The sequence below is a fragment of the Apteryx mantelli genome, chromosome 7 (genome assembly GCF_036417845.1).
Source record: "Apteryx mantelli isolate bAptMan1 chromosome 7, bAptMan1.hap1, whole genome shotgun sequence".
NCBI lineage: Eukaryota > Metazoa > Chordata > Aves > Apterygiformes > Apterygidae > Apteryx > Apteryx mantelli.
This window is the reverse complement of record NC_089984.1, coordinates 28,889,257-28,911,664: the sequence shown is the minus strand read 5'-3', so window position 1 is coordinate 28,911,664 and position 22,408 is coordinate 28,889,257. Positions and strand designations below refer to the sequence as shown.

The 22,408-nt window shown below is 66.7% G+C and overlaps 1 protein-coding gene across 1 annotated transcript in view; it reads right to left on the bottom strand.

Annotated features, from left to right (window-relative positions):
* The window catches only part of SLIT1 (slit guidance ligand 1), a 42,248-nt gene that overhangs the window by 5,986 nt on the left and 13,854 nt on the right, over positions 1–22,408 (bottom strand). The window contains 25 exon segments of the mRNA XM_067300128.1: positions 352–491; positions 1,106–1,203; positions 1,472–1,596; positions 1,781–1,944; positions 2,744–2,815; positions 3,057–3,128; positions 3,398–3,469; positions 4,171–4,239; positions 4,956–5,088; positions 5,962–6,128; positions 6,472–6,615; positions 6,974–7,117; positions 7,197–7,271; positions 7,434–7,578; positions 8,012–8,035; positions 8,319–8,482; positions 8,617–8,760; positions 8,858–8,929; positions 9,016–9,087; positions 9,295–9,366; positions 9,520–9,667; positions 10,053–10,216; positions 10,627–10,698; positions 11,170–11,241; positions 11,376–11,447. Of these exon segments, the coding sequence (XP_067156229.1) occupies positions 352–491; positions 1,106–1,203; positions 1,472–1,596; positions 1,781–1,944; positions 2,744–2,815; positions 3,057–3,128; positions 3,398–3,469; positions 4,171–4,239; positions 4,956–5,088; positions 5,962–6,128; positions 6,472–6,615; positions 6,974–7,117; positions 7,197–7,271; positions 7,434–7,578; positions 8,012–8,035; positions 8,319–8,482; positions 8,617–8,760; positions 8,858–8,929; positions 9,016–9,087; positions 9,295–9,366; positions 9,520–9,667; positions 10,053–10,216; positions 10,627–10,698; positions 11,170–11,241; positions 11,376–11,447 (2,696 nt within the window).

Genomic DNA, 22,408 nt, shown 5'->3' with positions numbered 1-22,408 from the left:
ACCGGATCCGGTCCCTGCCGCAGCCCGGGTGCATCACACCGCAGCACCTCTGGGACCAGTGGGACAGCCCGGCTCCCCCGCCGCTGTGCTGGGAGCCTGTGGGGGCCACGTGCCGCAGCCTTGGCTTGAGGGAGGGAGGCACCAAGCCCAGGGCTAGTGCTGGCCACCGGCACAGAGGTCCACTCTGCCGGAGGCAGCTCGTGCCCCAGCAGCCGCTCGGAGCCGCTCTGCCTCGCTGGCAGGGCTGAGGTTTGGCTCACGCCAGCTAGGACCCCCCCTGCCTTGAGCCAAAGGGAGCCCAGCGGAGCTGGGTGCACGTGGAGGAGGTGCGTGCCCCCCGGGGCCGGGTACCTGTGTAGCGGGCAGGGCAGAGGCAGGTGTAGTTGGTGGCGGCGGGCAGGCAGGAGCCCCCGTTCTCGCAGCGGTGCTCCTTGCAGGGGTCGCTGGCAGCGCGGCAGCTCGGGCCCTCGAAGCCCACTGCGCACAGGCACCTGGCCGCAGGGCCGCGCGTCAGAGCGGGCTCCCCGGCACCCACAGCCCTCCGGTGCCGACGGGGGGGGGCAGGAGAGGGAGCATTTCGGGGCGGCCCCCCCCCCCCAGCACAGGACCCCGGGGTGGCTGTATGTGCCAGGAGCACGGGGTGGGTGTGGGAACCAGAGCCCCAGTGCATGTGGGGCGGCACTGGGGGGCACTTTCTTTGCACCCCCCCCCCGCTGCCCCCAGGCCGTGCATGCGAAAGCAAGTGCCAGGGAAGGGGGGGAGCGCCTGGCCGTGGCGGCAGCCCCCGCACGGCCGCGGGCGCCTGGGAAGGATGCTGGGTTGCCAAGGCAACGGGCTGAGAGGCCATTTAGTGCGGGGAGGCAGGACCAGCCGCTGCGCATCCCGGCTCCTCGCCTGCAGCCGGGCGTTTATTTTCAGCCACTAATTGTGTCCACTTTCCCAGAAAGACCTCGAGGGCTCTGGGCAGCAAGGGTGGTGCGGGGGCACAGCGGCCCCGTGGCGAGCGGCAGCAACCCCCAGCCAGATCCGGCCCCATCCCAGGGTGCAGGGGCTCCATGTCGCTGCCTGAGCACCCAGGTTTTGGGGGTCCCTGGCCAGTGCTCACCTGAAGCCGGCTCCTTGGCCCTCCTCGGGCTGGCAGGTCCCACCGTTGGCGCAGGGGTTGCTGGAGCAGCTGTCGAGAGCCACTTCGCAGTCCCTGCCCTGGGGAAGGAAGCAGAGGGCGGCGCGAGCAGCCCCGAGGGAGACGGGACAGTGGCACCGGCACTGTGCCCCGCCGGCCACGTCCACCCCCCCGGGTGAGCCCAGCCTGCAGGGTGCTGCGGGCCAGCAGGAAAAGCCGGACCGCGGGGACAGTCCTGCACGCAACGAGCTCCGGGGGCACGGCCAAGCCCCCGCTTCGCACCCTTCCCCTGCGCGGGGAGGCGTTTCGCCCGGGGTGGGGGACTCGGCCCCCCGGGACCCACGCTACCTCGAAGCCGCTGGGGCAGGCGCAGCGGTAGGCGTCGAGCGGGTCGTTGTGGCAGGTGCCCTGGTTCTGGCAGGGGCTGGAGAGGCAGGGGTTGCACTTGGCCTGGACGCTCAGGGCCGGCGGGCCTGCGGGGCGCGAAGCGCGGAGGCGGCCGTGAGCGCGGGGCAGGCGCCTGTGCACGGGGACGGCGCTCCCGCCGTGGGGCAGGGTGGGGGGCAGCCCCGCTCCGCCGTGCTGGGCGCTGCTCCCCTGCCCTGCCGCGGGGAGGAGGGCACGGACGGAGGGCTGGACGGCGCGGGCGCCTCTCACCTTGGCACTCAAACTTCTTGGCCGGGGTGGTGAGCAGCAGCTTGCCTTCCATGTCGGGGGGCCCGGCGCAGCGGGCGATGCCGGGCTCCTTGTAGCCCGTCTTGACCCAGCTGGAGAGCCAGCGGAGGTTGCAGCTGCAGTACAGCGGGTTGGCCCCAATGGCCCTGCAGGGGGGCGAAGGGCAAAACTGCAGCAGCCGCCCCGGCGCCCCGGGAGGGAATGGGGCTCGGAGACGTTGCGACGGGACAGGACGCGGCCCAGCCTTTTGCTCCACCACGGAGCAGGGAAGTGATCAGCGGCTGACGTGAGAGGCTGCAGTATTTAATGCCTTCTTCACTGCAAAGGTCAGCTGGGAGCAAGGGCCGGCACGACCCATGCCTGTGATGAAAGAGTGACCGCAGACACAGGAGCTTGGGAGATGAGATCAGCTGGGCCCAACCAATGCAGCAAAGATGTCACCTTGCTTCCAGAAAGGGAAAACGAGGAGGAGCCAGGGAAGAACAGGCTGAGCAGTTTAACCACTGCTCCAGAAAACCACAGGAACACATCAGCCACCAGTCAAGTATGTGTAAGCACTCAGAGGGCAAAAGCGAGGGCTCAGAGCCAGCACGAAGTGGTCAGGATCAGGTCACACTGGATTTCAGGGCAGGTGGCAGCTCCAAGGAGAGCGCGGCGGCACGCGACAGCAGAGCAGGGCTGTGCCGTGCTTTTACTGCCGATGGGTGGTGGAATGGAGACTGCTGCTAAATCTACGGACCATAGTGAGTGGAAGGCTTTCTGGGCCGCCTCCAGGGAAAAGGGCCAGAAAGTCACCGTGAGCAGAGTTGAACACCCACCCCGAGCGGGTGGCTGCGGTCCCCGGGTTAAAGGCTCCTTCAAAGAGGGGGTGAAACACCTCTGACACTTTTCAAAGGTCTCCTGAGCCTGTGTTCAGCCCAGGCCTGGGGAGCGGGAGATACTCACAGGTGGGACAGGGAGGTGACGTCTGCAAAGATGCCCTCGGGGAGGCTGGAGATGTCATTGCCATGGAGAGACCTGCAGGGAAGAGAGGGCCCTGCGATCCCAGCGGGTCCTGGATGGGCGGCCAGGACAGCAGCAAGTTGGGGGACCTCCCACTCTGTGCCTGTGGCCCCTGGCACCAGCCCCACGGGTCCAGATGGGGGTGGAGGAGCCGGACCCCGCTGCCCCGTCACTGCTGTGAATGCCTGTTCTGCCCCAGGAGGCAGCAGCGGAGCAGGGCCACGCGTGGGGAGCAGGGCTACGGGCAGGCACTTACAGCAGCCGCAGGGAGCGGAGGCCCTCGAAGGCCAGCGGAGGGATGCACTGCAGCGAGTTGTAGCTGAGGATCCTGCGAAAGGGAAGGAGAAGGCAACCCAGTGTCGCAGGCACTGCCGTGCATGCTGCGGGGAGCCCACCCTGGGCGGCACGCTCCCCCCAGTCACCCGGCCCGTGTCCTGCCCCGCTGCATCAGCGCCAGCTCGAGACACAGCTTCACCCAGGCGGGGGAGATCCTCATGTCCCCAGCACCCCCTGGTCTTCGGGGTCCCCTGGAAAACCTCCCCTCGCAGCTAGGACAAGCTGCAGCCCAGCACGGCGTGCCCCACGGACCGCACTTACAGGGTGGTGAGCTGGCTCATGTTGGTGAAGGAGGAGTTGCTCAGGGAGCTGATCTTGTTGTTGCTCAGGTCGCTGGAAAACACAAACCCCAGGGGATCGTAGCCGGGTGTGCCTCGTCCCCTCTCGCTGCCCGCCCAACTGCGATGGCAGCAGGGTGCAAGGACCCTTCCTCCCCTTGGCGCCAGCTGGGGATTGCCCTGCCGTGGGCACCGGTGCCAGCCCCACAGCGCGGGGCGCAGCAGAGCCTGGACCCCTCCCTGGAGCTCATCACCATGCTCTGGTGTAAGAGAGCAAAGATGCAGTTTCTAGGCTAGCAGCAATAGCTGGTGACCACAGAAGCTCTGAAAATAAGTGGCTTGGCGTCACCTAGGAGCAGATAGGGAAGATGAACTTCTGCTGTGCCTTAGGCCGCATATCCCAAGCTGGGAACAGAAGAGGACGGTCCACCCAGCTCAGCCCAGGCTTGGCCAGGAGAACACGTGCAGCAGGTAGGTGCACGTCTCCCACACATGCGATTGCTGTTTCCGTGCAGAAACCAGCCTCATACAAGAAGATGTAGCTCAGGGGCTGCGCCCTGGGCTGTGCGCACACCCAGCTACCCAGCGCAGTGACAGCCCCTGACCTGCTGTCCCGCGCCCAGGCGCACAGGCCCTGCTTGCCCCCCGGCTCCCTCCGGGCGAGCGCTCGACAGCTATCCCTCGGTCCCAGGCACGTCCTTCTCCACGTGTTGAGCAGCGGGGCCGGCTGCTGGGCTCCTGCTCCCGGCTACTTACACAAGCTGCAGGTACTTGAAGGTGGAGAGCTGTCCGGGCACCTGCGTGAACTGATTGCCATCTAGGTAGCTGCGAGGGAGAAGGAAAGCACCTTGGGGGGGGCTGCGAAACACAAGGTCCCTCCTTCCGCCCTCCCGTTTCTCCTGCGGAGACCCCCGGGGACTCGAGGCTGCGAGGAGCCTCTGCGGAGCCCCCTCGGGTCCGCGGGCGGCGCGGGGAGGCCTTCGCTGGCGCGCGAGGCGGCGTGCGAACGCATCAGCGCGCCTGTGCCTTCTGCGCGCGGGTCTCCAGGGGCAGCTTCCCCGCAGCCCGCGCGGGCACGCGCAGCCAGACGCGCGCTGTGTTTATGCATCCGATGGGAGCGTGGGCGGCTGTAACCGCTCACCAGGCACGTGCGAGAGAGAGAGAGAGGAGGCTGCAGAGAGGAGGGGGTGTGCGAGACAGCGCGGCGGCGTGAGGGGGCGTTATACATATGTATGTGCACAGCCGCCCTGCCGGCCCCCCTCGCCCACCGCGCCGGATTTGCTGCCGTCCCCATCGCGGCAGGGCGCAGCGGCCCTTTCGCGGCCCTCCTTCTCCCGGCCCGGCGATGGGCATCACGCTCCCCGCGCGCCCAGACCCGCTGCCTGGCCTCGGCACCGACAAGCAGCCACGCTCGCGCCTCTCTCCGCCTGCCCCTTGCCCAGCCAGGAGGCGAGGGAGCCTCTCCGCTCCGGCTCCGGCAGCCCCGAGCCGCGACGTGGCTGGAGGCGCGGGAAGAGCCTGGACAGCCGCGCGTCACTCACAGCTCGGTGACGTTCTTGGGGATGCCCTTGGGCAGGGCCTTGAGGTGCTTGTTGCTGCAGCGGACGACCGTGTCGAGGCAGGTGCACTCCTGAGGGCACTGCGGCCGCGGCATGCAGCCCGGCTCCTCCTGACCTGCGCGGGGCACAGCGGGGCACAGGGTGACCGGCGCCCGGCTTGTGGCCCCCGGGGCTCAGCCCGTCCCTCCCGCAGCGCGCCACCCCGCGCTCGGCGCCTGGCTCCGACGGTGCTGATCGCCCCCAAAGCAGGGGCCCGCGGGGAACGGCCCCGGGCTGACGCACGGCGCTGCAGGCCCCACAAACCGCCCCCCCTTGCCAGGACGGAGGCCACTGGGCAGCTCAAGGCTGCTCTGATTTTTGCCACTTTCAGGCAAAAGCGCATTCACGGAGGACTGTAAAGAAAAGGGAGCGGAGGAAGGGGCTCGGGCCTGCAGGCAGCCGGGGATGGCAGCTCCTGAAATAACTCCTTGAACCGTCTCCTAACGGAGAGGATCTTGTGCCTGCACCAAGCAGCGGGGGAACGAGCACTGCTCCCCCTTCCCGCCGGGGCTCTGGGCTCCTGCGGGAGAGGCGTCCCTGGGACGACCGTATGCTATCTCGCCCCACCAGGAAAGGCGCAGGATGCAACCCTTCAGTCTTTGACGTGCCGGAGGAGGGAAAGCAGAAGAAACGAGGGTTTGTTTGTAAATATTTTCCAGGGCTCAAAATCTGTTCTGGATTAAAAAAGGCTTTTTCTCTGAACGTGCACGCTCCCCGTCTCCTCCGTCTGCCTGGCTCCGACACGTGTGTGCGAGGCTCGGAGGGGAAGGAGGAAAGGAGCAGCACGAATCCGAAGGGGGTTTGCCTACGGATCTGCTCTTGCCGGCGCTGGGGCTCGCAGCACGAGCTTGCCCCGCATCACGGGGGGACGGTGCCGGGACGGGGAGCGCGGTGCCGGCCCGGGGGGAGCAGCCCAGCCACCCCCGGCTCCGCGGGGCCCGTGAGTTACCTTCCTCACACCTGAAGTCAGGGAAGGCCACGTCCTGGAGCGGGATCTGCCGGAGGAAGGGGGGGTTCTGGCACCGCGGGTTCCCCGTCACGATCTTCCTCTTGCGCAGCCAGTCGCCCAGCCAGGCCAGCTGGCAGTTGCAGTTGAACGGGTTGGCGAGCAGGTTCCTGCGCACACGGGAGGGAGCACGAGGGCATCGCCGGGGTCCCGGGCCAGCCCGGAGCCGCCGGTGCCCACGGGAACCGCCGAGCCGCCCCCGCACACCCCCGCTGCAGCAGGGACCGGCAGGAGGGGGTCAGCGGGAGACGGAAACTTTCCCCTCCGCCGCCACCTCCGACCGGGACGCCAGCAAAAATTGCTTAAATCCGGCCCCTCCGGCGAGAAGGCGGTGACTGCCCGCCCGGAGCGGCTGCCGGCCCCCGGGGTGCGACGCGGCGGGATGCGGGGTCCCCCCCGCGGCGGCTGCGCGCCCGGCCCCGCGGGAGGAGCGCTCTCGCCCCCGCGACGTACAGCGTGGAGAGGGACTGCAGCGTGTCGAAGGCGCCCGGCGCGATGGTGCTGATCTGGTTGTCGTACAGCGAGAGCAGGCGCACGTTGCGCAGCCCCGTGAAGCTGTCGTTGTGGACGCAGCTGATGCGGTTGTTCCTCAGCATCCTGCAGGCGAGGGGAGGGCAGGGGGGTTATTTCAGGGCATTACTGAGAAAACTCACCCCTGCAAACCCGTGCCCGACTCAGCGCAGACTAGGCAGGTCCCGCATGGCAGGAAGAGCCTCCGCCGGGCTCCTAGGGCTGCAGCTGCACCCTGCAAAAATCAGCTCCTACCCCAGAGCCTCAGGGCTCCGGATCCGGCCTGGGGATGGGGAAGGTGCTCCCGAGCTGCGCCCGCAGCGATGCAAACAGCACCAGCCCAGCGGCTCAGAGAGGGACGGGGGAGCCAGGAGCGGGGACATCACGGTCCCCGTGCCTGCGCCTGGCCGGGCGGGTGGCACCGGGACGGAGGGGGCAGACTCACAGGGTCCTCAGCCCGTCCAGGCCCCGAAACATGCCGCTGCGCACCGACTCCAGCTGGTTGACGGTCAGGTGCAGCTCGCTGACGGACACGGCCCCCTCGAACGCCCCGTCCTCGATCTCCGACACCTTGTTGTTGCTGAGGTTGCTGGGGAGAGGGAACGCGGCCGGCTGGGACCAGGCGCCCCCGTGCACGCCTGACACGGCTGCGCGTCCGATATACTCACATTTTCTTCAGATGCGGGAGTTTCTTGAAGATCCCCGTGGCCTCCAGGACGGAGATTTCGTTGTTGTTCAGGCGCCTGGGGCGGGCGGTGGAGAAAAGAGCTCAGGAGAGGGCTGCAAAGGGCCCGGCCCAAACCCGACCCGAGCGCCGGCGCTGCTCCGGCTGCGGAGGGCAAGGGAGCGGGGCGGCAGGGAGGGACGGGGGCAGGAGAGGGGCCCGGGACGGCCGAGGCTCTCACAGCTCGGCCGTGGACTGCGGGATGCGCTCGGGGATCTTGGTGAGCTTCAGGTTGGAGCACTCGACCACGCCGGAGTCGCAGCGGCACTTGGGGGGGCAGACGACGTCGCTGTTGCACTCGCTGTTCAGCTGGTAGTCCTCCGTCCCTGCGCAGCGGCGAGGCCAGGGTGGGCACCGCGCCGGCCCCCCGGCTCCTCCTGCCTCCCCACCCGCTGCTCGTCTCCTAAACCTCCAGCTGAGCCCGATCCTCCCGAACCCACGGCCCAGCTCTGTCTCCTCCCCAGCTCCGTCATCCCAGCCGCCGTGTGCAGCCCGCCCCAGCCACCTGCCCCACGGGGCTTTTCCCTGGGGACCCCCGGGGAAGGGGTCTGTCCTGGGGGCACAGAGACACCCCACGAGCGCCGCCCTCCACCTCTCCCCGCCGGTGACCAGAGCCGGGCCCCCCGGCCAGGCCCCCGCTGCAGAGCCGGACTGCAAAGCTCCTGCACGAACATCACTGCAGGCAAGCTGGCGGAAAGGGCCCCCGGCACGCATGCACACACGCATGCACGCACGCACATGCACGGCTCGTCCTCTCACCTGGGATGAAATACTGCTCCTTGGCTGCGGAAGGAAAAGCGTGTGAGCACCGTTCAGCGCATGGCAGCACAGCGCCATCGGGGAAGAGGCACAGCCTCCACCCCAAAAGCCCATGCTTAACCGCTCCAGGCAAGGGGACGAGGCTCCCGCAGGGGCACAGCCGCAAGCCGCCGTCCCCTCTGCCCCCAGGACAGCCGTGCCGCAAGGCAGCGCTCTGCCTGCCCCCCACCCGCCGGACGAGCCCCCCCCAGCACCGTAGGTCCCGCGGGACGGCTGCGGCTGCGGCGGGGACGGGGACGGCCCTCACCCGAGCAGCGAAACTTCTTGCTCTTGATCTGGCCGATGCGCTTGTTGGCGAGGCGGCGGGGGCTGGCGCAGCGGGCGCCGCTGGTCTCCACGGGGTTGGCGCGCAGGAAGTCCGCCAGCCACTTGAGGTTGCAGTCGCAGACGAAGGGGTTCTGGGCCAGGTGCCTGCGCCGGGGGGCAGCGGGTGACCGCCGGGCCGCCGCGGGGCCGGCACACCGGGGGAGCTGGCACGTCCCACCACCCAGGCACGGCCGGGTACCCCGCCGAGCCCCCACCCCGCGGCCGCCCCCGGCGCTCACAGGGTCTGGATGGCCCGCAGGGAGGCGAAGGTGCCCTTGGCCAGGCTCTGGATCTTGTTGTCGTAGAGCGAGAGCAGCGAGAGGTTCTGCAGGTCCTGGAAGGCGTCCGCCCGCACGCAGTTGATCTTGTTGGCGTTGAGCAGCCTGCGAGGGAAGGAGCGCGGTGAGGCGGCGGGCTCCCTCCTGCCGCGCCGGCGGGCACCGGGATGCTCGGCCCCGCTGCCCCCCCGCGGGGCCTTACAGCAGCTGGAGGGCAAAGAGGCCCCCGAAGACGCCTTTGGGGAGCTCCGTGATCTTGTTGCCGTACAGCACCCTGGGGAGAGAGGCGGGTGTGAGGGGGCCCCGCTGCCCCCGCCCCGGGGTGCAAGGCTCCCCGCGCGCCCCGGCGCCGCCACTTACAGCGAGTTGAGCGAGCGCAGCCCCTGGAAGGCGTCGGGAGCGATCTCCGAGATCTGGTTGTTGCTCAGGTCTCTGAAACCCAAAGGGAGAAGGCGACCTGACCCCCGCGCCCGCAGCCTCCCCGCCGGGTGCAGGGGAGCTGGGGGCATCCCAGGTCCCGTCCCCCACACTGGCCGGACCCCGCACCCCAGCTCGGGGCTGCCGCGGGGGGCGCAGGCGTGGCAGCGAGCGCCCCGTGCCCGCGGCGAGTGGGGGCCTGCGGGGCAGAGGGCAGCTCACATCCTCCGCAGCTTCTTGTAGGGGGAGAAGGCGCCGGGCGGGATGGACTTGATGCCGTTCAGCTCCAGGCGTCTGCAACGAGAAGGGGGGGGGAGAGGTGAGGGTGGCGGGGCCGCACGGCTTGCCCCTGTGCCCCCCGGCCCCGAGCCGCCCTGGCCCGGAGCCCGCCGGGGTGAGGGGCTGCCCCGGCCCCGCGGCGCCCTGCCGGCGCAGGCCCCTACTCACATCTCCGTCATGGTCTCGGGCAGGTTGGCGGGGATGGCCGTCAGCCCCTTGCCCCGACAGTCCACGATGCCGTTGCTACACGTGCACATGGCCGGGCAGGAGCCGGAGGACAGGCTGCAGAGCTGGGCACGCGCGGTGTCTGTTTGTCCTGCCGGGGAAGCAGCCAGCATGGAAATAGCGAAGAGCCGGCCAGGCGGGTGGCTGCCGCCACACCGGGGAAGGGACCTGGGTCACAGCTTGGCTTGCTGGGACAACTCGGGGCACCGAGCTACGTGCCAAGCCGAGCGGGCGCACGTGACAGTGAGGATGGTCCCAGTATGCCCTGGCCCCACGCAGCTCCAGGGGCACAGGCAGTCGCACCCCTCTTAGCGCGGACAGGGGGCTGGTGACGTCCCTGCCCCAGGCAGGCATCAGAGCTTGGCTCTGTGCTGGGGGCATGTGGCAGGGAGCGGACATGAGCCGAGTTGACTGCACAGACTTTACCCCCTGCAACGTCCCTACCCCCGGCACGCGCTGCCTCCTGTCCCCCTCACCGGAGCAGCTGAACTCGTTCTTCTGGATCTCGGCCACGTTAAGGCCGCGGAGCTGGGCTGGACCGGCGCACTGGGTGAAGAGCCCGATGGTGGGGCGCTGGCGGAGCCACTGCGAGAGCCAGGCCAAGTGGCAGTCGCAGAAGAGGTGGTTGGAGTGCAGGCGGCTGTGGGCAGACGGGCCAGTGAGTGGCCACGGGACGGGGCTGGCCACCACCCTGCTCTCTGGCTGCCCCAAATCCCCTGGGCCTCATCCAGCTCATCTCAAGGGTGGTGGCACGTGGAGGGGTGCAACGGAGGGAGAAGAGGGTCATGCTGAACTGGAGAAGGGGCTACGGGGAGCCCGAGAGCGTCCGCATGCGTTGCCAAGTCCATCTTGCTTGGCAGTGCTCGGGGGACGGGTCTGATCCTCTCTGCTAGCCTGCAGGGATGTCCCCCCATCCCCTCCCCATGGTGTTGTCGTGGCACTACTGAACTGTCGGCATGGGGAGCAGGGGCCTGCCGGGGCATCCGGCTCCTGGGCATCCCGCTCCGGCCCTCTGGGTCCCATCACGCCCCACACCCCACTGGCACTCACAACGTCCGCAGCTTGGGCATGTGGTTGAAGCTGGACACGGGGATGGAAGTGATGTTGTTGTTGTTCAGGGTCCTGTGGGAAGGCAGAGGGAGGCAGGTCAGGGCAGCCAGGCTGCAAACGGGAGCGTGACGCCATCCAGACAGCGCCAAACCCCTGGGAGCAACGGCACGCACCCACCCCTCAAGCAGGGCCGGACGGACGGAGAGGCGAGGGACGGGGATGGCGCAAGTGCCCAGGCAGGTGTTGCTGCCGCTTGCCAGCTTTTCCCCTCCCGCACACACATCCCTGCAGCCAGGCGGACCCCGTGGGGCAGGACGGGGCCCTGGAGCACAGCTCTGCAGGAGAGCCGCGGAGAAGAGGCTCTGCCCGAAGCCGCCGGGGACTCTGCTCAGCCCCGGCAGCGCCTGGTGCCAGGCCCCAGCTCTGTCTCTCTTTGGCGCCAGGAAGGGACGGCGCGATGGGGACGTCCCTGTGGCACCTCGGGAGCACCCTCATCCCTGTGTGGGGCTGGCTGGAGGCTCCAGCCGGCCCCTGCCCACTTACAGGACCTCCAGCCCCCGCAGGGCGCGGAAGGCCCCGTCCTCGATGCAGCTGATCTGGTTCTTGTCCAGTTGCCTGTGGGAAAAAGGAGGGAGCGTTACTGGGAGAGCCGGGGCGGAGAGCGATCAGCCGGCTCCGGATGCCTCCTGCCTCCAAACCGACCCCAAACGCCTCCATGCAAGCCCGTGCCCACCCCGGCCGTGACTCACAGGTTCTTGAGGTCGGTGGCCCCGCGGAAAGCTTTCCTGGGAATGGCCTGGATGAAGTTCTCGCTCAGGTCCCTGAGGAAGCAGGAGGCAAAATGAGCAATGCCCAGGAAGTGCGGTGTGCTTGGGGGGCCCGTCTGTCCCCAGCGCGGGGCACGTCCCGGTCCTGTGCAGCGCTGGCGTTTAGCTCATCCCCCGAGGGCCCTCGGGAAACCGTAATTCAGCAACGAGGGGACTGTGGCCCGCTGCCCCGAGCGGCCGCCCCCTGGGGGAATCGGGCGCCAGCCGGGGTGGCTGCAAGTGGCCGGGGCGCCAGCGTCCCCCGGCTCCTGCCTCTGATGTGCAGAACAGGGCACAGCTCGGGGAAAGCCCTCGGCACTGAAATACCCTGTGACTGCGATAATTACAGGTCCCCGCTGATTAATTGGTAATTACACTTCGTGGCTCTAGCAGTCATTCCCATGGAGCCTGCCCCGCGCTTTCGAGGGCACAAATAATTGGGTCGTTAATTACTCTACCGCCGCACGGCACCTTCCGTGCGACCACCCGCCCCGCGGCGCCGGTGAGCGCGGGGGCAGCTCAGGGCTGCGTGCGGCAGGGTCGGGTCCCCCCCGCGCCCGGGCCGGCTCTAGCAACAAGCACCGAGGCAAAAAGCCTCATTGCAACGCGGGGTCCAGGCGGACCGGTGCAGCCCACCCCGGCCATGGGGACCTGCCCGTCGGCGTGCGTTTTGCCAGGCCCCGCGGCACCTTGCGCTGCCGTCCCCTCTCCCGCCCCGCGCGCCAGGAGCTCCTCCAAGCTCCGCAGACACCTGCGCTTTCTGTCCCCAGCCCCGCGCTGGCAAAGCCCCTGTCCAGCCACCCACAGGGCGGGAGGTTGAGTCCTCGACTGAATCCCGCTGCAGGGAAACTGAGGCACGGCATAGCATTCTGCCTATGCAGCAAGCCTGTGGCTGAGCAAGGCACCTTGCCTGCACTAAGCCTCCCCCTGTGCTGGCCCAGTATCGCACAGGCCATGCAGACACCTCCACCCCGGCCCAAAGAGAGCCGGTTTGGGGAGCCCCTGGATGCCAGCATGTCACACGCGGTGCCTGCCGGCTACAGGAGCTCAGGCCGGGCTCGGCCCCCGTAGCCCAGGGCAGCCGGGGCTGGGTCAGAAGGGAGGCACCGCGTCCCCGCCGCTCCCCCTTCCCTCGAGAAAACGGGCTGCTTGGGAAAGGTTTGGCTGTCTCCATCTTACAGCTTCGCCCAAACAAAAGCTTCCTGCCGCGCACAGAAAACACTCCCCTGGGGAAGCACCAGCGATGCACAAGGAAAAGGAAAACCCAAGGGATGCGGGCTCGTCCGCCCCCCAGGCGGGATGCCCAGACGCCCAGGAGCTGCGACACGGGGCCAGGGCGATGCACAGCCCCCTTCCCACTGCCCACCGTGCCGGGCTGGAAGGGCGCCGGCTTAGCAGCGTCTTTCCGGGGGAGCCAGGGACCAGCCGGGACCAGCACCTCCGCCAGGACACCCACGTCCTCTCGAGACACAGGAGGGGGACGCCAGGCCTGGAAGCACCCCGGGCTCCCAGGGAGGGGGTCGGAGCCCCCGCAGGCCCCAGGTTGCGGCTGGGCTGCGGCGGCTGCACGCGGGGGGCTGCGGGCGCGCAGCCGGCGCTGTGCAGTTTCCGCGCTACCCACGCGGCGGCACTGCCCGGCTTCCCTGGCGCTGCGGCAGCCCCGGCTCCGGGCCGCCTGCTCCTCTCGTCCCCTCGCAGGCCGGCTCCGGCCCTTCCCGAGGGCTGCTTCAGCCTGAGCCAACCCAAAAGGATGGGGGTCACCTCGCAGGGGGAGCAGCCCCTCTCCGGGAGGCCACAGGATGCAGCAAGCCCCAATGCGTGCACTGACACCCCAGCACCTGCCCCGACCCATATGCACCCTTTCCCATCCTCTGCTGGGGAGCGCTGAGCCTGGCGGACCCCCAGCTGACGCACTGACCTTTCGGACCAATGCAGCATCATGCCAAACCCCTTTTCCCCTGCGAACAACCCCACGGGCTGTTCAGGTTTGGCAGAACTTCTCTAGGTTTTCCCCCTAGAAAACCCCCCGGCAACCACCAGATTAAACCCACTGCTCTTCCTTGTGGTGCATTCAATGCATTGCACTCCCCTTTTGCCGCCGCCTGTCCTCCAACATGAAACTAGTTGCAGCAGGGCCCGGCACGGCAGGGCTGACGGAAGCACCCACCACGCCGGCTGGCACCCTGCAGGGTGCTCCGCACCCCTCGCCCGGCTGCGGCACTGCCTGGCCACGCAGCCTCGGTCTGCAGCGTGTTTTGCCCCCAGAGGAAACCTGGCTCATGTTTCTCCACTCGCAGCACATGGGAGTCCCAGCGCGCCCGGGAAGTAAATCCAGGCGTCTGTCTGCAAGCTGCTCACTTACAGCTCGCGAGGGAAATGCTGCTAGAAGGTTGCAAGTTATTTTGCGAGGCTGCTCCTCTTCACAGCTTTTTGTGACAGTCGCCGATGAAGCGCTGCCATTCGGGGTACCGAAGCCAAGAGGGACAGACGCTGGATGAGAAGGTTTCAGCAAGGCCCCGGCACCGGGTTTACATTTCCGGCACGGTTAAACAGCTGACGACAACAGGACAAACACATGCTCTGCCTGCGGGATCCTCAGTCCCCAGCACTAGAACAAGACGTGGCCTCTTCCCTCCTGGTGTTTCATAGCTCCCAGCTATGTTTGCTTTACACTTCGGCACCGAAGAAACAGCAGATGGCACGGCTTCGCTCTGCTCCGCCGCCCGGCTTTCGGCACCCTCGGTGGTTGTGCCAGTGCCACGTCGCACCCCTCCAAACACAAATGTTTCACCGCCGCCGCCACACGCAAGGCACCAGCTTGCAGCATTGACCACGAGCGTTCACACTCCCGACAGCCCCGCTGCGGCTAATGAACTCAGCCCAAAAAAGGGGAAACAAAGCGAACCCGGCCCCACTGGCACAGATGCCCTCAACAAGTCTTCAGGGCATCTCCAGGTGGCACCGAGCGACCCAAGCGGAGAGCAGGGTTTGGGGGAAAAACAGCCTTTCTCCTGAAAACGTTCACTTAACTTCTGGTTTCACTTCTAAATATTCTCCTAAAGCTTCAAGCTAAAGCTTCGAGTTTCAGGGTTCCTGGTTACTGAGTCCAGGAGATGCCTGAGCAGTTGTTCCACCCCCAACTCCATCGTCCTCCCTTGCCCTCACCGTGGGGCAGGATCGGTTCCCCACAGCCGTGGCCCCTCTCCCACCTGCGGGAGCCCGACGAGTCCCCGCGCCAACTGGGCCCCGCACCTTCCTCAGCCTTTCCCAGCCCCAGGCATTTCATTTCCATCCAGCGCTGCCGGAGCAGCTCGCTAACGGCTGGAGAAAGGCGTCTCCACCTTGCTTGCCTACACGAGGCCCCAGGCACCTGCAAGCCCACCCCAGACCAGTGAGACGCTTTGAAGGGCACCGTGTGGCCAGGAGGAGCTGGGGAAGGGCAGACCCAAGCTTGCCTGCACCGGGGGCTGTGCACCACATATTGCCCTGAGGACACAGTAGTTTCTCCCTGCACGGCATGGGTGCAAGGGGCTCCTGGAGTCCTCTGGGAAGGAGGAAGGACGGCGAGGTGCAACCGCGCTGCAGGGGCCGGGCAGCCTCCTCCCCACAAGCATCAAGGACAGAGCCTGCCATCTGCGCTGCCCAGACCCTGCACGAAGACCTCGGGGAGGCTGTGCCGCACGTGCATGCCCGCATGGGACTTTCGCGCCTCCTGCACTTACCGGGTCCCATCCAGCCCAGCCTCTTGGCAGCCTGTTTGCAGAGCGCGGCCCCTTCCTGCTCCCTGGGGACCCCCTGCATTTGCACCCCCTGCCTGGCCCAGCCCCATCCCGGCAGTGGCTGAGCGTGAAAGGCAATGGGCTGGGATTTTGGAGACTTTCCCACTCGACCCTTATCCGCCCCCATGCACGAGGGCCACTTGTGCAACACAGCGCGGACGGCGAGGTGCCCCCGCGCTGGCTCTCCTTGCTGCAAGCCGCCCCTCCGCAACCCCGGCCCAGACCCCAGCGGTCCCTGCCCCGTGCGCCGGCCGGGCGCCTGCAGCAGCCACCGCGGCGGCTGGCAGGGGCTCAGCGGCAGCAGCCGACCCCCCGGCACGCGGCCCTGCCCGGCGCTTAGCAGGGCGCCCGAGCAAAACTGTTCGACATCGCTTCCCAGTGGGGAGCCCGCTCAGGCAAACAAACCCCGGCAGCCTTAATCTCTGCAGCGAGAGCCCGGCGGGCCGGAGGGAGGGAGGGGGCCGCAGCGGGGCCGCGGCGTCCAGGCGGGGACGGCGGGGCTATTACCACGCTCTCATTCTCTCGGCTAATCCCGACTTCACACTTTAACCTGATTGAGCCGTGTTTGGAGAGCAGCTCCTCGCGCGCTGCGAGGGGATTAGGGCCGGCCACAGCGGGGAGGTAATCGCTCCCTAGCGGCGCTGGCCCCAGCTCCGCCGAGCCCCCCGGCGCCTGCCAGCCGCGCGCGAGAGCGCTCGCCGCCTTGCCTCCGCCGCGCTGGCAGCCCTCCGGCGTGTTGCTGCCCCAGGCGGGCCTAAAATTCACCGGGAGGAGCGACTCCTCTGAACCAGGCGCCGTTAAAGCAGCCGCAGCCGGCTCGACAGGCAAAGGAGCGGAAGGAAAGGGCGAAGCTGCACGTGCAGCCCCGCGCTGCGGCGGGAGGCACCTGCAGGCGGATGCTCGGCGGCGGGCGTCCCTTCGGAGGGCACCCAGCTGGGCCGGCCTCCGGGGAGCCCCTGCGCTTTCCTGCGAGAAAACCGAGGAGCAGATAAAAAGCAATGCCCCTGAACGGTGCGGAAACGCGCAGCCCTGGGCGTGCGAGGCTGGTGCACGCGGGCAGCGAGGACCCAGCGCAGGTCTCTGGGGCAAAGCCCCCAGGAGAGGGGCGACTGCGGGGGAAGGAGCCCCCGGGGCTGAGCGCGGCCCTCGGAGGGGTACGAGGGCCGCGTGAAAGGGGAGTTCTGCGGGCTCAGGCTTGGGGAGACCATCGCCCTTCGCACGGCCCTTCTGCCCCCCACATCCGAGCCGTGCGGGGGGCGCAAACCCGGGGCCAGCCCCATGCTGGCAGCCCCCGCCCAGGCGCTGCGGGGTGCCCGCTCCAATCTCAGCCTGTCACTCGCACCTCTGCTCCTCCTGCGGGGTTGGTGGCGGGGGGGGGGGGACGTGCAGGCGGGGGCTTCTGCCGCCGCCCTTCGAGGGCGAACAGCTGGTTGCGGCGCGCCGCGGCGCAGCCCTCCCCGCCTCCCGCGAGCAGGGCCCCGCTGGCAGCCGGCGCGAGCGCTTCATCAGGCAGCCCCAGCCGCCGACAATTACGTGCTGAGTAAATCGATGGGATATAATTGGACTATTAAGATCTCATTATACTCCTGGCTCCGGGTGCCGCAGCCCGCAGCGTGCTGGGCGAGACCGCTATCCGCAGCCAAAGAAACCGCCCCCGACCCAGACAGCGGGTGCTGGGGACGGCGAATGACCTGATCCTGGCACCCAAGCACCGTGCTCGGTCCCAGCTCCCACTGCCTGCAAGAGCTGGGCGGCTCCGGGCCCTCCCGAAGGGACGAGAGCACTCAGCACCTCTCAGTGTGCAGGGTGATGTGCTTGTCCTCCTCCATCAAGGTCCAAGCGGCTAGCAATGACCGTTTCCCTTAGGGGAGCTGCCCCCCCACCTCCCTCTGCGGGGTTTTGCAGCATTTCTTTGTATTTCAGCACCACCAAAAGCAGATCAGAGCTCCTTTTTGCGCGTAAGGACAGACCAGTCCCTTCCCTTCCCGGAGCAAGGCACAACGTACCGCTGAACATCGCAATGCTGTGCTGAGCGTGTCCGACCGCAGACCTCAGCCATGCGAGCCAGATCCACATGCTCTGCTCCCCATTTACACGCGGCAAAGAGCGCGGGTGAACGCTGCCGGATGAGGGGGGCGCAATGCTGTACACCACTCTGCCCCACCGTGAACAGCTTCGCACGGTGCCGGGCTGACCTGAGGCTCCAGCTCCAGCCCCTTCCCTCCCGGGTGATACAGGTGCTTTACAACACCTTCAGACAGGAGGGCTCTGCGTGGTTGCTGCTTGGACAGCGGAGCAGAATATGTGTAAAATGCAACATATGCTTGTGGCAACAGTTAGCGAAAAAAGTCCCTGCCCAAGCACTTTGGTGCTGATCTCGCAAAACATTTCAGCGCATGTATAAATCCCAGCGGCTTCAAAGGGGACGCAGCTGACCCGCAGCGTGACCCAGGCCGCTGGCCTTAACGCAGCAACGGCGACCGACACCAGCGGGTTATCTCCCGACGGCAGGGGAGCAGTGCCGGGCCGGGGGGCTGCGCAGGGGGCTGCCTCGCAAGCACCAGCCACGGCAGCGCGTCCGATGTGTCTGCTGGACGCCAGTTTGGGCACGGGAGAAGTCGGGGAGGTCAGATCCCAGCCGGCATCCCGTGGCACAAGCATCTCCTTTCCAGCCCCGCGGGGCATGCACAGGGAAAGCATTTGCATGAAAGCAAACTTTGCGCTGGGGCTGCCGTCCAGCTCCTGCCAGGAGCGGCTCCCGGGCGGCCTGCGCTGCAAAGCCGGAGCCGTGGGACTCTGCCTCCGCGGGGAGGAGGATATTATGCTAACAAGAGGAGCTGGCCGAGGAAAAGAGGGGAGGGTGGGAGGGAGGCGGAGGGGGGATAAAGCATCTGCCACCCACCCCGGAGCCTCTTCAGAGGCTGAAACAAGTTAAAAGCAGCAGCTTTAATGGAAACACAAGTGAAATAACAAGCTGCAAGCCCCGGGCGCCCGCTGCCGCCCCCTCCCCACGCTGCCCCTTTGTTCCTGCGGCCTCGCTAGCTGCGGGAAGGGGAACGAACGCGGCGCCGCCGCCAGAGTGCTGCGAGACAGCGGTGGCACCCAGCGCCCCAGCACGCGGCTGCCTTCCCCCGCGGGCGCAGCGTGCACCCACGAGCGGCCGGCTCCGCCGCGGCCAGCGCGTCCGCCTGCGCTCCCCCGGGTGAGGGCTCGCCCCCTCCACCAAGCGTCTGGACCGGGCACTGGCTATTAAATCACACCTGAGCTGCCCTGCTGGGGTCACGGCCTCCCTGTCCCACGGGGACCGGCAGCTGAGGCACCGCACGGACCCGACCGGTGACTCAGCTGCATCTCCCAAAGCAGGGTCTCCCGCCTCTCCCCATCCCTGCTTTTCGCCGTGCCCAGTCCCCCCCACCCCGGCGTTCAGCGAGCTCCTTCTCCTCCCTCCTTTCATGCTTTTGCTTCTGACTTGCCCTCTACTAGCAGGAAATCGCTGCAAAACCTTCCATCAAAGCGTCTGCATTTCAGCCCCCACGCTACCTTCCTGCCTGCGCAGCCCCCTGCGAGACGGCCTCGTTTCACGTTTGCGCCATCCTGCCAATCTCCAGCACCCCAAGCAAGGGCGCCGAGCCGTGGCCTCCGCGCGGCTGCACGCCAGCCCGCCGGCCTCGCTCCAAACCTGAGCTCCCGCAGCCTGTGGGAGCCCGAGACCACATGTGGCTCCAGCCCCGTGCGAGAGGGCAGGCGGTGGCAGCGTGCCACGCGGGATGAGCGCCAGGCTCCGGCCCCGCAGCACCAGGAAACCTCGCGCCCTCCAGCGCGCAGCCGGCGCTCCCTGCCCGGCGGCTCACGCCGGCAAAGCCACCCCTGACTCCGCGCAGCAACACTCGGCCAAGGTGCAAATGAAAAAGCAGTCGAGCTCCTCTGCCGGGGCCGCGCCGAGCCCTGCGGGGAGCTGGCTGCCGCTCTCCTAGCAGACTCATCCCCTGGGTCCGCGGCACTGCCAAGCTCCGAGCTAATTGACTCCCCAGTTCTGAGGCTTTTAATTGCTAATAAGTGTGAAGCCAGCCCTGCCGGCCCTCCTGGATCGCTCCGAGGTGCGAATGAGGCTGAGCCAAGCCGCGAATTGCATCCCGGCTGTCCCAGCTCTCGCGCAGTCTGGCGAGCCGAGGTGCGAGGCTGCGAAGGGCCAGGCTCTGCCAAGCTCCGGCGCCACGGGGCCGCAGGGACCACGGGCTGCCCCGCAGCCCGGCCACCTACGGCCCAGCACCACGTCATCCCTCAGCTTTGCGGGCCCCGGGATAGCAACTCCAAAGCCAGGTCCCAGCTCTGGGAAGGGCTAAAGCAAGCTCCCACTGGTCTGGAGGATGCTCTGAAACCAGCACTGAACTCTGCAGGAGCCAGAGAGAGTTCTTCAGTGAGATGCCCTGGCCGGACCAAGAGTCCTTCAGGCTCCTCACGTTCAGCCCTGGTGCTAAAAGGGGCAAAAACCTGCATCCCAGTGGAGGCTGTATCTTATATCCTGGCTTCCTGAAAGCACCTGGGAGCATCTACAGAGCTGGCGGTGGGATGCAAGGGGGGAGAGACATCCCCGGTCACACTGTGCTGCGAAACAGGCAGGGGGTTGAACGGCCTCCGCGCCCGCTGGCAGCCAGGGGACGTGTCTCTGCCGGGGTGCAGCCAGCCGGACATCTCCAATCAAGCCTGGCAGCTGCAAACAGAGATGGGATTTTGGGGCCAGGAGAGCTGCACCACGGCCCACAGGTCCGCGCCAGCCCCCCCCATCCCGCGGAAGAGCTCTTTGAAGAGCCCCTGGCACAAAAACACACCGCCAGACTCGAGAAGCCTCTGCCTCGAGGCCGTTAGTACAGCTGCAGCCCCCACGGTTATACAACGCTCCCGCCCACGAGCCTGGCGCGCTCCGGGAGGCGACCCCTCCTTCTTGTTTTGGGGAAACAGAAAGGAGATGCCAGAAATGTGCCCGGACGCTCCTCGTGCCTTCCCCCGGATTGAGGCACCGCGAGCCCCGCAGGGGCAGCGAGCCCCTCCAGCGCCAGCTCCTGCACAGCGCAGGCTGGGGAGCCCTGCTCGGTCGCCTGGGGGGTCTTGCGGAGACCTCCAACCTTCTCCTAAAAGCTCAAAGCCATGCAGTTTCTCCATGTCCCTTTGTAAGTTGCTCCAAGGTTAATTGCCTTTGAGGTTAACAACACACGTCTCATTTCTGCTCCAGCACACTTCAGGTTTGGACGCTGGGTCTGAGACCTGACCTTATCCGGGCGCCCAGCGTTGCCTCGTGACAGCCCTACAAAGAGCTGAACAGTGGAGACTGTGCGTTTCCCAGAAGGTAGGCACAATTACGTGCGTTTCTCACGAAGGTTGAGCGTCTCTGCAAGACCCTGCTCCTCCTAGGTTCAACACACAGGTGCAGCGTTTTGGGAGTATCCCAAGTGGCTGGACACAACTGCCCTTCTGCAAAGAGCACCAGCACCGTCAGCCTCACCGCCATCACCTGCGCTATGCCTGAGCGCTCAGCCTTTGGAGATCCCCAAGAGAAAACACATATGCTGGAGTCGGTTCACCTCCACAGCTTGCTTTCGCATGCTACGGATCCCTCTTGTCGTGGGGACAGCTCCCCCAAGTATCTCCCAGACTCTTCGCCAAACCCTCTCCTTCCCGCAGGCCTCCTGCCAGGAGCCAGGTGCAGACCGTGACCACCGAGGCGTCTGCAGGGACAGCCCCCGCCTGCAGGGCTGCTGGCCTGCGCCGCGTTTGCCGATACTGCAGGCGGTCTCCAGCGAGGCTGGCTTCGCGGCACGCGGCTCCTCAGCACCGCGTGGCCTCGCTCCGGGCCGGCCGCGCAGGAGCTCTAGGACCCAGCGAGAGGAGATGCCGCCGAGCCCGATTGCCCCTGACCGAGCAGCTCTGGCGGGCTTATTTTTAACAGTCCTGATTGAAGCTGCTTTCCTGCTGACATTTACACTCCTTCGTCATTATCGGCTCCCTGGCTCCCAGCCGCCAAGATTAAAGGGGGGATGAAACCTCCTAACAGCGGGGTCCTGGTTGCTGCTCCGGCAGGGGATGGCACCCGCGCAGGAGCATCCGAGCAGGCTTTACGTCGCAGCGCGCGCTGGGCCATGCAACGCGGCGCCGGTGGCGGGGCTCCCGGCGCGGCCACGTCTAGCCGCCCGGATCTGGGAACCCATTTTCTCCTAAGGAACAGCGAAGCGCCAGTACGTTTCAGCTAAAAATACAGCCCGCTCTGCCAGGGACTTTGCCCGCTCTTATGTCTCTCGCATGATTCATATTTTGTCAGATTCCAGCTCGGTTTTGAGATAAAAATACCTCTTCTGGAGACAAGTGCGTCATGGGCCCAAGAAGGTGGAAGAGCCCCGTGGGAGCCAGCAGGAGCCCCGGGCTGCGGAGGGGCAAGCCCTGCTCCGGCCCTGGCACAGCACGGCCTGGCGGATTGGATCTCCCTAAATACACACCGCTCCGAGGCCAGGAGACTGTCACAGCCCGAGGAAGACGTGAACCCCGCTGCGTCCCAGAGCAGCTCCAAAACGGGACCGATGTGTACATGGGAGCCTGCCTCCAGCTTTTACCTAACTTAATTACGTGCACGGGTATGAAATCGCCAATAACTAATTAGACAGCCCCATTCCTGCCTAATATGCCAAAAGCTTCCTCCTAATTAAATATTATAGGGATTTAAAAGCATTTCTGACAACATATTAGATATGTAAAATGCTGCAAATTAGCCGGCTACACCACTGAAATCCTGCCAGGGAACAATGCGCCTTCCTGGCTGGAAAGAAATCCGGGACATCTTTTCATGTAAATTGGGAGAAGGGCCCATTCTTCTGGCGAAGCTTTTTATTAGGGTTTGAGATTCATGGAGCACAAAGGAGGCAGCCCAGAAACGCCTCTGCCGGGACCGTGGGCCCCGAGAGCCGCCGCCACCGCAGCAGCCGAGGCGGCTGGGATGCAAGAGGGCTCCGAGTTAGCTAAGTAAACATTAATGCAAATTGTCTGTGAGCCTGGAGAGGAGATCCTGGGCACTGCGGCTCGGAGAGGAGCAGGCGCTTTTTCATATTATCAGCTCATCCACCCGCCGAGGCGGCGGGGGCTGCCAGGAGATGGCGGGGAGCTGCTCCGCGCCAGAAGAAAGGAGCCGCGAGAGGCAGTTTCCACCCGACC